This window comes from Scyliorhinus torazame, unplaced genomic scaffold (assembly GCF_047496885.1).
Source record: "Scyliorhinus torazame isolate Kashiwa2021f unplaced genomic scaffold, sScyTor2.1 scaffold_1152, whole genome shotgun sequence".
Lineage (NCBI taxonomy): Eukaryota > Metazoa > Chordata > Chondrichthyes > Carcharhiniformes > Scyliorhinidae > Scyliorhinus > Scyliorhinus torazame.
In genome coordinates, this window is record NW_027308879.1 from 14,111 (window position 1) to 31,253 (window position 17,143).

The 17,143-nt window shown below is 47.4% G+C and overlaps 1 protein-coding gene across 1 annotated transcript in view; it reads right to left on the reverse strand.

Moving 5' to 3' along the window:
• The window catches only part of LOC140407072 (protein phosphatase 1 regulatory subunit 21-like), a gene marked incomplete at its 3' end in the record, with an annotated part of 37,366 nt that overhangs the window by 12,840 nt on the left and 7,383 nt on the right, over positions 1-17,143 (reverse strand). The window contains exons 3-4 of the mRNA XM_072494821.1: positions 12,361-12,507; positions 2,118-2,222 (exon numbers count right to left, since the gene is read on the reverse strand). Coding sequence (XP_072350922.1) covers positions 2,118-2,222; positions 12,361-12,507 — 252 coding nt within the window. The remainder of the gene's footprint in view (positions 1-2,117; positions 2,223-12,360; positions 12,508-17,143) is intronic.

Consider the following 17,143-nt stretch of genomic DNA (forward strand, 5'->3'; position numbering starts at 1 on the left):
AGAGGGTGCAGAAGAGATTTACCAGAATGTTGCCTGGTATGGAGGGCATTAGCTATGAGGAGCGGTTGAATAAACTCGGTTTGTTCTCACTGGAACGAAGGAGGTTGAGGGGCGACCTGATAGAGGTATACAAAATTGAGGGGCATAGACAGAGTGGATAGTCAGAGGCTTTTCCCCAGGGTAGAGGGGTCAATTACTAGGGGGCATAGGTTTAAGGTGAGAGGGGCAAGGTTTAGAGTAGATGTACGAGGCAAGTTTTTTACGCAGAGGGTAGTGGGTGCCTGGAACTCGCTACCGGAGGAGGTGGTGGAAGCAGGGACGATAGTGACATTTAAGAGGCATCTTGACGAATACATGAATAGGATGGGAATAGAGGGATACGGACCCAGGAAGTGTAGAAGATTGTAGTTTAGTCGGGCAGCATGGTCGGCACGGGCTTGGAGGGCCGAAGGACCTGTTCCTGTGCTGTACATTTCTTTGTTCTTTGTTTGTTAATAGTAATTTGTATTTAATTTATCCATATTTACTTGCACAAAATTTTGCATTCTTCAATGGGATCCTCTCCAACGTTCGCTGTGCAGCCACTAAACTCAAAGGAATGCATTATGAAATACTTCCAAGATGTTTTAGTATGAAATGTGAGATACAAATACAATTTTGCCATTTAAACGGAAAACTTTAATTACGTTACTCGCATCAATGGCTGTAACAGAGATCGCATAGATGAAGCAGATGAAGGGTCAGAGTGCGAAATTTTACCCACAGATACAACGGATTATTTTTCCAAAAGATTGGATTTAAAATATATTTAGAGACTCCATTTGCACCTGGTGGCAGGGTTACAATACTGATTTTCAAAATAAAGCATTTCAGCATGCTATGCAACAGAATTTAGTTCCAAGTTAGTATAATTGTTTAACTTCATAGTAATTATTTTTTATTTAAAATGTTTTATGAGCCATTGAATAACTGATAAAAGAATGCAAACTGCACATAAAAACCACATATTTCTTTCTGATCTTCTAAGTATATTCTTCTGGTCTCAACCAGCACTGTGCAACTGTGATGTGATCAAATATAAAGCAGAAATGAAACTATCCAATTGTTTAAAATAGTTTAAAATATATTTTATCTCATTGTACAATTTAGTTATATGTTTTCCATGATTGGGTCGCTTTTATGAATCACTTGCAACGCAAGGGAATATTAATGCTTTTCCTAAACACAATTCAGCCATGATTGAATGGTGGAGCAGACTCGATGGGCCGAATGGCCTAATTCTGCTCCTATGTCTTGTGGCATAACGTAGCTAAACTATGCAAATCAGTAGGTTCCAAATTTGATTCTTGGTTTGCAAACAGTTAACTGATAGATCTTGAGCCTGTGATGCACTTTCAAAGTTGTCAACAGTATTACCATCGGATAATCCCCCCACTATCAATGTCTGGGGTTACCACTAACCAGAAACTGAACTTGACTAGCTACAAATACAGTGGCTACCAGGGCAGGTCAAAGGCTAGGAATCGTGCAGTGAGTAACTCACCTCTCACTCCCCAAAGCCACAAGTGAGGAGTGTAATGGAATATTCCCCACTTGCCTGGATGAGCACAGCCCCAACAACACTTAAAAAGCTCGACACCATCCAGGACAAAGCAGCCCACTTGACTGCTACCCCTTCCACAAGCATTCAATCCCTCCACCACCGACAAACAGTGGCAGCCGTGTATACCATCTACAATATACACTGTAGGAACTCACCAAGGTTCCTTCGACAGCACCTTCCAAATCCACGACCACTACCACCTGGAAGGACAAGAGCAGCGGATATTTGGGAACACCAACATCTGGAAATTCCCTCCAAGTCGCTCACCATCCGGATTTTGAAAACTATTTCTGCTCCTTCACTCTGTGTCAAAATCCTGGAACTCCCTCCCCAACTGCGGGAGTACCTACACCTCAGGGGCTGCAGCAGTTCAAGAAAGCAGCTCACCACCACCTTCTCAAGGGCAACTAGGGATGGGGAATAAATGCCGGTCCCGTAAATTAAGTTTTAAAATTCTCACTTGCTGTTACAATGTTTGCTGTGTGAGGTAACTTGCATTGTGGAATTAACGTACCTGTTTGTGCAGACGCTCATTTTCCTCTATTTTATTCTGCAGGTCTTCATCAAATACACTCTGTCGCTGCTGGTTCATTTGAGATGGACGATCGGCATTCTTCTGCTGTACAACACCATTCAAAATTTAGTTAGTAATTCCTCTAGTTTACATTATGCACAAATATATAAAAAGGTACTGTGCCACTCTACATGGCATTGTAGATGAACGGAGTACAAGGAGGCATTACCTGAAATGACCATCAACAAATAATCATCTATTTGTTTTAACTTACACTTAAATTCCTAACAATTACCACTGGGTGATGCTGCACCAATGCAATTGGTGGATAGAGCAGACATCTTGATATAGGCAAAGCCAAATGTTTATTTTGTCCCAGCCATGCTGTCTCTGCCACTGACCCTAATTTAATCTATTCGATCCTCAGGAAACAAAAACACTGCCCAATTCCTTCCCTGTCCCATGAGCTTTGCCAAACTAGTTCATGGTAGACTTTTCCCAATGTCTCTGGATTTCACAAACTCAACAAAAGTCCTGCTGTCATTCGGTTGTCAGCAGTTGTCCCACCTATGTTCCCAACACCCTAACAAAACATCAGCCCACTAGCTTTACTGAACTACTGATGCTATCTCCATCACAATTTAATAGGTCAGCCTGTCTAAACAGCTCAAAGACATGACATATCAAATCATTTGGATCTTCTGTAACCGTAACTAAACATTGTTTCTGATTTTAACTCCCAACTGTGCAACTGTTTGAGTTTCAGTCCTCCTCTGTCCATGATCAGAACATCACTTTTCACATCTGGGCTAAGCCTTCCTCTAACATCCTCACCTTTCCTTCCATAAATTGTCAATAGCTTATTGGACACCCTGTCTGTCTCATCCTTCATCACCACCTCTTCCTTCCCTTGTCAACCTCACCCATGCTCTTTCCTTTCCTCCCCACTACAACCCCATCTGTAGACTCCTCTCCGCTTTTTAAATCAGTTAGTTACTCCCCCATAGTTGACCTGAATATGACATTTGACATCAACTCCCAAAATGAAATGCAATAAGGGATCAACAAATAAACTGCTCACACTATTTTAACTGATAAAATAATCCAGAGCCGAGACCAGGAGAATTATTGTTTTTGTTAAATAGTGCATTATGATAATCTATGCTGCCTGAAAAGGTGGTGGAAACAGATCCAATAATAACTTTCAAAAGAGAATTTGATAACTATTTGAAGGAGAGAAAGTTCCAGAGCTATGAAGAAAGAGAAGTGGACTAATCGCTGCACTCTTTCAAAGGATCAGCACATGCACAATGGGTAAAATGGCCTCCTCTGGTATACATCACTAATAATGTTTTAATTGTTCTCTGGTCGGATCCAATAACTGAGGAGGTGAAATAAAATTTTGTTTAGAGGTGATTGTTATTGTAAATGTTAATCATACCAAAAACTAGAGGGACCAGGATTGTACAGGAAATTAGTGCTTCCACCTGGTTTCCTTGGATTCAAAACTACATTAAATATTTATAACAATTTTAGAAGTCTAATTCCAGGGTCCAGAGCTGAAACAGAACAGAAAGATGTGCAAATTTATCACTGGTTCAGATAATAAATGAACATTGTATCCTAGAACTCTGCCAATGTCACTCTCCTCGCTCTCCAGAAACAAATAAATTATTTAATTCATAGAATTTACAGTGCAGAAGGGGGCCATTCGGCCCATCGAGTCTGCACCGGCTCTTGGAAAGGGCACCCTACCCAAGGTCCACACCTCCACCCTATTCCCATAACCCAGTAACCTCACCCAACACCAAGGGCAATTTAGCATGGCCAATTCACCTAACCTGCACATCTTTGGACTTCCCCTTAGCATCCCTTGATACTGAAATCAGGTATTACAAATGTAGAATCACACACAATCTACTACAAATGGCCACGAACAGTGATTCTCAACATGTTGCACAAACCAGGAGCCAAAAAGAACCAAATAGTTGAATCTCACCAGCGTGTCATTGACTGCTCATTAATTGAAAAACTGAACTAAAACCAGCAGGGCAGGCAGATTGGAATTTTTATTTTCAGCTACTATCTGCCCCAAGCAAGCTGTAACGAGAACACGCTTCAGGGCAGTTTGTTCCTGTATAGCAAACCATAGCAATGCCACCAATGCTACCAAGCAGCAATACTGCTGAGGCATCAGAAGACTAGACAGATGCACCTTGTTACCAGGCACCTTTATTACAAGATAGACAAGTAAAGGTAATTTCATTGACAACTTGAGAGAAAGCAAAAAATAAAACACAAATACTGTACATTAAAAGAACACAAAAAAGTCAAAGCAAAAATAAATCTACCCCGATGGCTATGAAGACTAAAGCAACATTTTTGAAATCTAATATAAAATGGCACAAACTTCTGAGGGTTCTTTTCAAAATTGTAAATTCAATCCCAGTAATATCTTTCTGAATATATAATCTTATATTCCCTGTTGTTACCTTCCTGTCGTGCTGAGAATAAAAAGCCCAAGAGATACAACAATATGCTGACCATCATGACATGCTTTTTTGAACCCTCCAGGACCATGTATGGACCAAGGTCACAATGGACAGAACCTTTCATTCAAAGGATGGTGCTTCTCTTCTTAAAGATGACAATGCCATCATCATGACCACACTGAACAGTGGAATAGGCTCAAAGGCTGACTGGCCTGCTCCTAATCCTGTTTGTATGACAGGTTAGACGAATGGGTGAACAGATGTAATATGAATGTGGATACATTTTTTTGTTTAAAGAAAATGTTAAAAAGATACAACACTGAAAGCTTTGAATAAAGGACATTGAAATAATGAAGAACTTTTAGTACAGATTCAACAGGATCATCCCAAGTTTGGGAAACTATTGTTCTCAAAATACTGGGATTATTTCCTTTTTAAATATTTGTTATTCTCCTCCCTTTTCACATTTCCCCCCAAATTTACACCCATCAACAATAAACAATAATCAGTAACAAATATGTCAATCCCCATATCAATAACTACGATCCCATCCTCTCACCAACCCCAAACATTAGCCCACATGTTCACACAAATGACAAAAAGGAATTAGGGATCACCCAGAGTCACCATTAACACACATAGCCCCCCTCCCCCCAACCCTCCCACCCACACACCCCAACTAATGTTCAATGTTATCCAGTTCTTGAAAGTGCATAATGAATAATGCCCATGAATTGTAGAACCCCTCCATCCTTCCCCTCAGTTCAAACTTAACCTTCTCAAGAGACAAGAATTCTAACAGGTCCCCCCGCCACGCTAGGGCACCGGGGTGGAGAGGTTGCTCTCCAACCTATCAGGATCCGCCTTCGGGCAATCAACGAGGTGAAGGCTGCACGTCTGCCTCCGCACCCATTTCCAACCCTGGCTGGTCCGACACCCCAAATATGGCCTCCCGGGAACCCTGGTCCAGTTTCACGTGCACCACTTTAGAAATTACTCTAAAAACCGCCTTCCAGTAATCCTCTAGCTTTGGACAGGACCAAAACATATGAACGTGATTAGCACCCCCCCCCCCCACACACATCTTCTACTCCTTCAAAGAATCGGCTCATCCTCACCCTCGTGAGGTGGAATTATTTCCATTAGCGCTCGAGAAGGTCAAGGGAAGATTTAGTAGAGTAGATTAATGAAGAGTTTTGATAGAATTAATCAGCAAGAACAATATCCTCTAGTCCGAATATCAGTAACATGGAGTCATCAATTTAAAATCATTCATAAATTGAGGAGAGAGGTTAAGAGAAATGTCTTCACACAAGAGGGCTGTAGGAGCATGTAACCGTTTGCTACAAAGAGTGGTTGAACCTTAACAATTGTTTCTTACAAGGGGTAACTGAATAAATATTTGTAACATGAAAACACAAGGCTTTGAGATGACAGGGTGGGCAAATGGGATTAGTTTTGGATTGCACTAGGAAACAGCTAACAAATACATTGGACTGAATGGCCTCCTTTGCTGTGCTGTAAATGTAATGGTTTTGATAGTCCTTCAAGTTAGTTAGCATCTTTTTCTTTTTAAAGATGGTAATGATTTCAGTCCAGCATTTAGTTTAAGTCTTCTCATATATCTCAGTACATGAAAGGTACATAAATGCCCCAGTGTCGCTGAAGCGTTTTGAAGCAATATTAGACACGGAACCATACAAGGAGATATTAGATCAGGTGCCAAAAGCCTAATTGGAGTAGGTTTTTGAGGAAAAAGAGGGAGTGAGGAGGAGAGCAATGGGCTGAGACAGCAAAATGCACAGCCACCAACAAAGCTACTGAAGTCGAAGATGTTCAAGCGGCTAGAATCGGTACTTCCGGTTGCGGCTATGCAGAGCTAAGTCGCACGTTCAGCAGCTCCCGCTTGGAATGGACTTTTGGGCTCTTTTCAGGGCCTCCAACGGAATTTTTTTTGACATTTCCTGGTGTGGGAAGAAGACTGCAACATTCCCCCGACAGTGTATGGCTTGGACCAGGTGCAGGGCGACTAAAAAAGTGGTGAACCCAAAGAAAGTGCGAGGGAAGAAGAGCAAGATGACGGCGGGCGGGGACCAGGCAGCATGGATGCAGTGGGCGCAGGTTATCCAGCTCTGCTTCAGGGAGCTCAAAGTGGACCTGCTGGAGCCGATGAAGGCTTCTATCGATAAGCTGCTGGAGACCCATACGGCCCAGGGGGTGGCGATCAGCGAGGTCCGACAAAAGATCTCCGATAAAGAGGACGAGATCTTGGGCCTGGCGGTAAAGGTGGAGGCGCACGAGGCACTCCACAAGAAATGGCAGGAACGGTTCGAGGAAATGGAGAAGGCGGAAGAATCCACGGATCCTGGGCCTCCCCAGAGGGGTCGGACGTGGGGGCCTATGTGGTCACCATGTTAAACTCGCTGATGGGAGCGGGGTCCTTCCAGGGGCCCCTGGGGCTGGAAGGGGCCCAAAGAGTGCTGGCGAGGAGGCCCAAGGCTAACGGGCCTCCGCAGGCGGTGCTGGTGAGGTTTCATCGGTTCGCTGATCGGTAGTGCGTGCTCATATGGGCCAAGAAAGAGAGGAGCAGCAGGTGGGAGAACGCGGAGGTTAGAATATATCAGGACTTGAGCGCGGTGGCGAAGAAGAGGGCCAGGTACAACCAGGCGAAGGCGGTGCTGCACAGGAAGGGGGTGAAGTTTGGCATACTGCAGCCAGCGTGACTGTGGGTCACCTGCAAGGACCGGCACCATTATTTTGAGTCCACGGAGGAGACGTGGGCCTTTGTTCAGGCTGAGAAGCTGGATACAAACGGAGTGTCGGGATGGGTGGTCGGAGACTGCTGTTGGTGCGTTACATTTTGAGGGGGGTTCTTTTTGATTCGGTGTGGGTGGTTAGGATGGGTTGGGCACTGTTTTGGTTGGGTCTGTTGGGTGGGCTCTTGGAGGGGGGGCAAGTAAATGGAGTAGGGATGGATGGCCGGTAGGGGGGGGGGATGGAGCCCCGCGGGAGAGGGTGAGGCCCGAGTCGGGGGTGAGGGGACTGGGCCTGTAAAAGGAGCTGCGTCAGAGGTAGCGGGGCCAGGCAGGTGGAAAGCGCGGGCTTTTCCCCCGCACTGAAGGCTGGAGGGGGCGGGGCCAGGGCAGGGAAGCGAGGGTTGTTTCCCGCACTTGGGATGGAAGGGGGAAGCAGAGAGCCTGCTGATGGGTAATGGTAATGAGGAGGGGATGTCCCACAATGGAAGGAGTCGAAGGAGAGGCGGGAGTGGCCAGGGTCAGCTGACTTGCGGGAGTGCAATGGGGGTGCAAAGCAGCTAGGAGAAGTCCTAGCTTTTTTTTTGGGGGGGGGGGGGGGGGGGGGAGAAAAAGAGGGAATCGGGTTGCTGCTGGTATGGTCATGGCTAGTCGGCGGGGGAGGGGGGCAGTAGCCCCCTGATCCGGCTGATAACCTGGAATGTAAGGGGACTGAACGGACCTGTCAAGCGGGCCCGGGTGTTCGCGCACCTGATGGGGCTGAAGGCAGATGTGGTCATGCTCCAGGAGACACACCTGAAGGTGGCAGACCAGGTAAGATTGAGGAAGGGGTGGGTAGGTTAGGCGTTTCATTCGGGGCTGGATGCCAAAAATCTGGGGGTGGCGATCTTGGTGGGAAAGAGGGTGTCGTTCGAGGCGTCGAGCATGGTGACAGACAATGGCGTCAGGTATGTAATGGTAAGTGGTAAGCTGCAAGGGGAGAGGGAGGTGCTGGTCAACGTGTACACCCCGAACTGGGACGATGCGTGTATTATGCGGCGCATGTTGGGTCGGATCCCGGACTTGGAAGTGGGGGGCCTGATAATGGGGGGAGACTTTAACACGGTGTTGGATCCGGCACTGGACCGCTCCAGGTCGAGGACAGGTAGGAAGCCGGCGGCGGCTAAAGTGCCGAGGGGGTTTATGGACCAGATGGGAGGGGTGGACCCTTGGAGATTTGCCAGGCCGGGGGCTAGGGAATTTTCATTCTTCTCGCATGTTCATAAGGCCTATTCCCGGATCAACTTTTTTGTTATGAGCAGGGCACTGACAGCGAGAGTAGAGGATACCGAGTTCTCGGCGATAGCCATTTCGGATCACGCCCCACATTGGGTAGACCTAGAGCTGGGGAGGAGAAGGACCAGCGTCCGTTGTGGCGCTTGGAGGTGGGGCTGTTGGCGGACGAGGAGGTGAGTGAGCTGGTCCGAGGAAGCATAGAGAGATACCTGGAGGCCAACGATAACGGGGAGGTCTGAGTGGGGATGGTCTGGGAGGCGCTGAAGGCGGTGGTTAGGGGAGAGCTGATATCCATTAGGGCCCACAAGGAGGAGAGTGAGAGGGAGAGGCTGGTGGGGAGATGGTGAGGGTAGACAGGAGGTATACAGAGGTGCCGGAGGAGGGACTGTTGTGGGAGAGGCGTAGCCTCCAGGCCGAATTCGACCTGTTGACCACCAGGAAGGCGGAGGCGCAGTGGAGGGAGGCCCAGGGGGCGATTTATGAATATGGGGAAAAGGTAAGTCGGATGCTTGCGCATCAGCTTCGGAAGCGGGACGCAGCTAGGGAGATCGGGGGAGTTAAGGATAGGGGAGGGAGTGTGGTGCGGAGTGGGGTTGTCGTCAATGGGGTCTTCAGGGACTTTGATGATGAACTGTATCGGTCCGTGCCCCCACTGGAGGAGGGAGGGATGGGCCGCTTTCTGGACCAATTGAGGTTCCCGAAGGTGGAGGAGGGACTGGTGGTGGGATTAGGGGCCCCGATTGGGCTGGAGGAGCTGATCAAAGGGATAGGGAGCATGCAGGCGGGGAAGGCACCGAGGCCGGACGGTTCCCCGGTCGAATTCTACAAAGAGTGTGTGGACCCGTTAGGCCCGTTGCTGGTTAGGACCTTCAATGAGGCAAGGGATGGGGGTGCTTTGCCCCGACAATGTCCCGGGCACTGATCTCCTTGATCCTGAAGCGGGACAAGGATCCCCTGCAGTGTGGGTCTTACAGGCCGATTTCGTTGTTAAACGTAGATGCCAAGGTGCTGGCGAAGGTCTTAGCCACGAGAATAGAGGATTGTGTGCCGCAGGTGATCCACGAAGATCAGACGGGGTTCGTGAAGGGGAGGCAGTTAAACGCGAATGTGCGGAGGCTGCTGAACGTTATTATGATGCCAGCGAGGGAGGGGGAGATAGTGGTGGCGATGGACGCTGAGAAGGCCTTCGATAGGGTAGAGTGGGGGTACTTGTGGGAGGTGCTGAAGAGGTCCGGGTTTGGGGAAGGGTTCGTCAGGTGGGTTAGGCTGTTGTACGAGGTCCCGATGGAGAGTGTGGCCACGAACAAGAGGAGGTCTGAGTACTTTCGGTTACATCGAGGGACGAGGCAGAGGTGTCCCCTATCCCCCCTGCTCTTCGCACTGGCGATTGAACCCCTGACTATGGCACTGAGGAAGTCGAGGAACTGGAGGGGGCTGGTGCGGGGTGGGGAAGAGCATAGGGCGTCGCTCTATGCGGACGACTTGCTGCTACATGTAGTGGACCCAGTGGAGGGAATGCCGGAGGTAATGAGGATCCTCAGGGAGTTCGGGGATTTCTCAGGGTACAAGCTCAACATGGGGAAGAGCGAGTTGTTAGTGGTTCACCCAGGGGACCAGGAGAGGGGAATTGGTGAGCTCCCACTAAAAAGAGCAGAGAGGAGCTTCAGGTATTTGGGGGTCCAGGTGGCCAGGAGCGGGGGGGGGGCCCTGCATAGACTTAATTTCATGAGGCTAGTGGAGCAAATGGAGGAGGAGTTTAAGAGGTAGGGCGCGTTGCCGCTGTCCCTGGCGGGTAGGGTGCAGTCAGTTAAGACGACGGCGCTCCCAAGGTTTTTGTTCCTGTTCCAGTGCCAACCCATTCTTATTCCGAAGGCCTTCTTTAGGCGGGTCAACAGGAGCACAACGGGGTTTGTGTGGGTGCGAGGGACTCCGAGGGGTAGAAAGGTGTTCCTGGAGCAGGATGGGGGGGGGGGGGGGGGGGGTGTGCCTGGGGGGGTGCCTGGCACTGCCCAACCTCTGTGGGTACTACTGGGCCGCCAATGTGGCGATGGTGCGCAAGTGGGTGATGGAGGGGGAGGGGGCTGCATGGAAGAGGCTGGAGATGGCGTCTTGTGAGGGTACGAGTCTGGAGGCACTGGCAACGGCGCCGCTGCCGCACCCACCAATGAGGTATACCACGAGCCCGGCGGTGGTGGCTATCCTCAAAATCTGGGGGCAGTGGAGGCTGCACAGGGGGGAAGTGGGGGCCTGTGGACCCCAATATGGGGGAAGCACCGGTTTGTCCCAGGGAGAATAGATGGAGGGTTTTCGCGGTGACACAGGGCAGGGATAAGAATGTTGGGGGATGGGAAGTTCGCGAGCCTGGGTGGGCTGGAGGAGAAGTATGGGCTCCCCCCCGGGGAGCACCTAGAGGTATCTACAGGTAAGGGCGTTTGCCAGGCGCAAGTGGTGGAATTCCCACTGCTGCTGCCACGCACGGTACAGGATAGGGTGCTCTCGGGGGGTGGGTTGGAGAGGGGAAGATCTTGGCAACTTACCAGATGATGCAGGAGGAGGAGGCCTCGGTGGTGGAGTTGAAAGGAAAGTGGGAGGAGGAGATCGAGGAGGGGACATGGGCAGATGCCCTTGGGAGGGTGAACTCTTCCTCTTCGTGCGCGAGGCTCAGCCTCATACAGTTTAAGGTGCTGCATAGGGCACACATGACCAGAACAAGGATGAGCCGATTCTTTGGGGGCGAGGACAGGTGTTAGTACTGCTGCCTCACTCCGCCGAGGACCCCGGTTCGATCCCAGCCCAGGGTCACTGATTGTGTGGAGTTTGCACATTTTCCCCGGTGCTCCGGTTTCTTCTCTTAAATTCCGAAAGACGTGCTGTTAGGTAATTTGGACATTCTGAATTCTCCCTCTGTGTAACTGAACAGGCACCGGAATGTGGCGACTAGGGGACTTCCACAGTAACTTTATTGCAGTGTTAATGCAAGCCCACTTGTGACAATAAAGATTGTTATATTATTATTAAAGGAGTGTGATTGTGCAGCTGGAGGATAATACAGAGATGGGAGTGGGAGGCCATGACTGGATTTGATGGCATTGATGAAAGTTTTTAAATTGAGGTGTTGCTTAGCAGAGAACCAATGTAGGTCAGCAAGTGTAGGCGTGATGAATGAACAGAACTTAGCACAGGGAAGGACACAGACAGCAACATTTTGGATGACCGAATGGAGGGTACAATGTGGGAGGATGACCACGAGTGCATTGAAATATTCAGACCCAAAGAAACGAAAATCTGCTCGCCCAGAGAGGATCAACGTTAGGGTTCGCCCAGACTTGGCAGCCGTTTATAGACTTCTTTGGAGCAAATTAAGCTGTCAGCAGATTCGATAGGGTTGGGAGGAAAAAGAGAGAGAGCTAGCATAGGCGGGATCAGCGAGAGGAGGAGGGGTGACTGAGGAACTGTGTGTAAGCCATGTTGGCTGGGTATGGTTGTTGGTGTGGGGGTGGGGGGGGGGGTTATTCACAGTGTTATGTTTGCATTCAAAATTGTTAAAAATTACAAATGCCTTAATAAAATGGGATGATAAATACAGCTAATACATGTGAATATCTACTTGCAAAGGAAAGAGTATGGATATGAAACACAGTAACACTATGCCATTAATTACTCAGTTTAATCAAAATTCAAGTACTTTGGGTCTCAGGAACCTCGATTCATTCCAGATTCTACCTTGTTCTTCTTGCCCTTGGCCTCAGTAGTTACTAATTCCTCTTGAAGTAGCTCCACACGCTTTGACAGTTGCTGATTTCGGAACGTTAAGCTGTCCATTTCCTGTTGCAACTTCCTAACACTTTGGTCCTTCATCTTCAGCTCCTCCTATTGCAGAGAAAAAAAGTGTGTGGAAAATCAGTTTATACACGTGAACATAAGTCAGTACAGGACAGGTAAAGACCACGGCACTGCTTATGACTGCTCCCAAAGCATATGTAGGACGATGGATGAATGGAACTTTGTAAGTCAGGATATAGGTAGTAGATTTAAGTTTAAACCCTGCATTTATGGAGGGTGAATGATGGGAGGCTAGCCAAGAGTGCATTGAAATAGTCAAATCCATCGTAACAAAAGGCACGAATGAAGGTTTTGGCAGATGAGCTGAATCAAGAACAGAATGTCACAGAAGTGAAAATAGGTGGTCTTAATGATGGTGCAAATATGGTTGCAAGCTCAGCTTGGTAGTCAAATATGATGCCAAGCTTGGTTCAGCCACAGCCAGTTGCCAGGATACAGACAGTGACTAGGGATCAGAATATGTTACGAAAGCTGAAGACGTCTTCAGTCTTTCCAATATTTAGTTGGAAGAAATTGCTACTCATCCAGCACTGGATGTCAGACAATCAGTTGAATAATTAAACCACAGTGGAAAGGTTGAGCGAGCTGGTGGTGATGAGGTAGAGCTATTTACATGTGTGAACTTATGCTGTGTTTTCAGATGACGTCACCAAGGAGCAGCAGGTAGATGAGAAATATGAGAGGACAGGGATAAATCCTTGGGGGGGGGGAAACAGAGATAACAGGAGCAGAAAGAAAAGTGACTGCAGATGATTCTCTGGCTCTGACTGAACAGATAAGAAAGGTCAAGGCAAGTGTGTTCCTTCCTAGCTGGCCAACGGTAGTAAGGCATTAGTGGAAAATGGTGTGTTCAAAGGCTGCAGACTGGTCAAGAAGGACACGGAGGGATATTCATCATGTTCATTCACAGAGGATGTCATTTGTGACTTTGATAGGAGCTGTTTTGGAACTGTGGCAGGGTGGAAACCTAAATGGAGGAATTCCAGAAAAGGAGTGATTGGAAAGGTCAATACAGGTTCTCAAGGACTGGAGAGAAAATGAAAGTCAGAGATAGGATGCAGTTTGCAAGGACTGAGGAGGCCAAGGGTTTGTTTTCTTTAAAGGGGTGATGACAACAGATTTGAAAGAGCGGGGACAGCACCTGAGGGAAGGGAACAGTTGACAATATCAGCTAACATGGAAGCCAGGAAGGAAAGATGAATAGTTAGCAAAATAGCATGAAGAGTCAACAGAACAGGAGATAGATGTTTTTGACAAGTTGAACTTGCAGAGGACATGAGATAGATAGAGAGATGAAAGAAAGATGCAAATTCAGAGTTTGGGTAGGGAGCACTTTAGAGGAAGTCTGGCCAGGAGGGCAGGGAAAAGAAAGGAAGTGGCAGAAGCAGCTAACAATGGTCTTAGTCGTCGTGATAAAGATGTTTGAGCTTGTTGCACTTGCTATTGGTGGCAGCAGGATAAAAGGTGATTAAGATGGCATGCAGCAGATAAAAAAAGCTGGTGTTATTTTTGATTTCAGAATGATCATAATAGAGTGTAATTTTGAAAGATGAAAGCAGGAATGGACAGTGCTTTATATAAATGAACAATACAGCACAGGAACAGGCCCTTCGGTCCTCCAGGCCTGCGCCGATCACATGTCCTATCTAGACCAACTGCCTTCTATACCCCGTCTGTTCATGTGCCTATCCAGATATGTCTTCAAGGTCGCTAACGTATCTGCCTCAAACACTTCACTTCTGCAGTGCGTTCCAGGCCACCACCACCCTGTGTAAAATGCTTCCCCCGCACATCTCCACTGAAACTATCCCCCCTCACCTTGAACTTGTACCCCCTTGTATTGTCATTTCCGCTCTGGGCAATGCCTCCAACTGTTTACCCTATCAATACCCCTAATAATTTTATAAACTTTTATCACATTGCCCCTCAGCCTCCGTCTCTCTTGAGAGAACAATCCCAGTTTATTCAATCTCTCCTCATAGCCAATACCCTCCATACCAGGCAACATCCTGGTAAATCTTTTCTGTACTCTCTCCAAAGCCTCCACATCCTTTGGGTAGTGTGGTGACCAGAATTGGACACAGTATTCCAAATGTGGCCCAACCAACGTTTTATTTAACTGTAACATAATTTGTGAGCTTTTATACTCTATACCTCGTCCGATGAAGTCAAGCATGCCATATGCTTTCTTTACCACCATTTCCACCTGTGCTGCCACTTTTAAGGATCCGTGGACCTGCATGCACAGATCTCGGTGTCTCTATGCTCCTGATGGTTCTTCCATTTATTTTATAGCTCCCACCTGAATTGGAGCTACCAAAATGCATCACCTCGCATTTGTCCGGGTTAAATTCCATCTGCCATTTCTGTTGTATTCTCTGACAATCTTCATCACTATCCACAACTCCTGCAATCTTAGTATCATCCGTAAACTTGCTAATCAGATCCGCTATGTTTTCTTACAAGTCATTTATATATATTACAAACAGCAGAGATCCCAGTACTGATCCCTGTGGAATTCCACTAGTTACAGATCTCCATTCGAAAAAACTCCCTTCCACTGCTACCCTGTCTTCTATGGCCAAGCCAGTTCTGAATCCATCCAGCCAGTTCTGAATCCATCCAGCTAGTTCACCTCTGACCCCAAATGCTTTACTAAAGTCCATGTAGACAACATCCACAGCTCTTCCCTCAACCATTTTTGTCACCTCCTCAAAAAACTCAATTACATTAGTGAGACGACATGACCTCCCTCGTACAAAACCATGCTGTTTGTCGCTAATAAGATCATTCGCTTCCAAATGTGCATAGATCCTATTTCGGAGAATCTTTTCCAACAATTTCACTATCACTGGTGTCAAGCTCACTGACCTATAATTACCCAGGTTATCCTTGCAAACCTTCTTAAATAACGGTGCAACATTGGCTATCCCCCAATGCGCTGGGATCTCACCTGTGGCCAACGAGGATACAAAGATTTCTGTTAGAGGCCCAGCGATTTCATTTTGTCTCCCTCTAATCTGGGATAGATGCCATCTGGCCCTGGTGATTTGTTTACCTTAATACTTTTTAAACACACCCAACACCGCAAGACTCAACCTAACGCAACTAAAGGTGGTACATAGAGCTCACTTAACAAGAACCGAATGAGTAGGTTCTTCTCGGAGGTAGAGGACAGATGCGGACCTGCCAAGGAGGCCCAACCAACCACGCCCACATGTTCTGATCTTGCCCAGACTTGCTGGGTACTGGACAGCCTTCTTCGAGGCAATGTCCAAAATGGTGAGGAGGTCCAAAGTGGTGAGGATGAGGGTTGGGCCGTGCCCATAAGTGGCAGTCTTCGGGGTATCAGACCAACCAGATCTCTTCCTGGGGAGGGCGGCTGATGCCCTTGCCTCCCCGATCGCCCGCCGTAGAATCCTGCTTGGCTGGCAGTCAGCAGCACCACCCAAAGCTGCAGATTGGCTGTCCAACCTGTCGGAATTTCTCCATATGGATAAAATTAAATTCGCCATCCGGGGTCGGAAGATGGCTTCCTCAGAACATTGAAGTAATTCACCCAACTCTTCCAGGACCTGTTTGTGGCCAACCAAGAACAAATAAATAATAAAGTAGCCAAGACACGAGAAAAGAGAGGGAAGGGAGGGAGGACCTGGGGAGAGAGGAAACAGTGCAAGAGGGAGCAGCCAAACACAGCTGAAAAGAAAGGAGAGTTGCAGAGGAAGAGGGGCAGGGAAGGAAGAAGGACAAGGGGAGGAGAATAATAGAGGGGAACCAGAGGGGAGAAAAGAGGAGGGAACACAAACTGGAAGGAGAGCACAGGAAACGACAACAACAGCAACAAACACAGAGTGTAAGAAAGTACAGGTGGAGGGAACAGCAGACGGCCGATGCAGAAGCAAATGCACAAAAACGAAAAAGAAAACCGAACGGGAGAAGCAAGTAACATCAAGGGCACCACCCAGTTTTGTTTTGCCTGTTCTGTATGTATCTTTTTTTTTTATAAAGAGGGTGTGAGCCCCCCCCTCCCCCCCCCCCATCCCAATGGCATGTATAATGAAATGTTCTCTTCATTGCTGAACTGTTTTTATTTTCCCATCCTTTGATTGGTCTTTTAGTTATGAAGTGTTTTTGTTATTTCTTTTACCATGTATAAAACCCAATAAAAAAACATTTTTAAAAAAAAAACACACCTATCACTTCCTCCCTCGTAATAACGACCTGTTCTAAAGTGTTTATACATCTCTGAGACACCACCAATCAACGTGTCCCTCTCCTTTGTGAATACCATGCAAAATATTCATTAAGGATCTCACCTACTTACTTTGGTTCTACACATAATTTCCCCTTTGTCCTGGAGTGGACCAACTCTTTCTCTAGCTACCTTCTTGTTCCAAATATACATACAAAATGCCTTGGGATTCTCCTTAATCCTGTCTGCCAAGGACATTTTGTAACTCCTTTTTGCCTCCCTAATTCCCTACTTGAGCTCTTTTCTACTTTCCTTGTATTCTTCAAGTGCTTCATCTGTTTTTAGTTCCCTGTACCTCACGTATGCATCTTTTTTTCTTTTTGACTGGACTCACAATTTCACTGGTAACCCATGGTTACCGAATCCTGCCTTTCCTGGCCTTCCTTTTTACCGGCAAATGCCTGTCCTGCA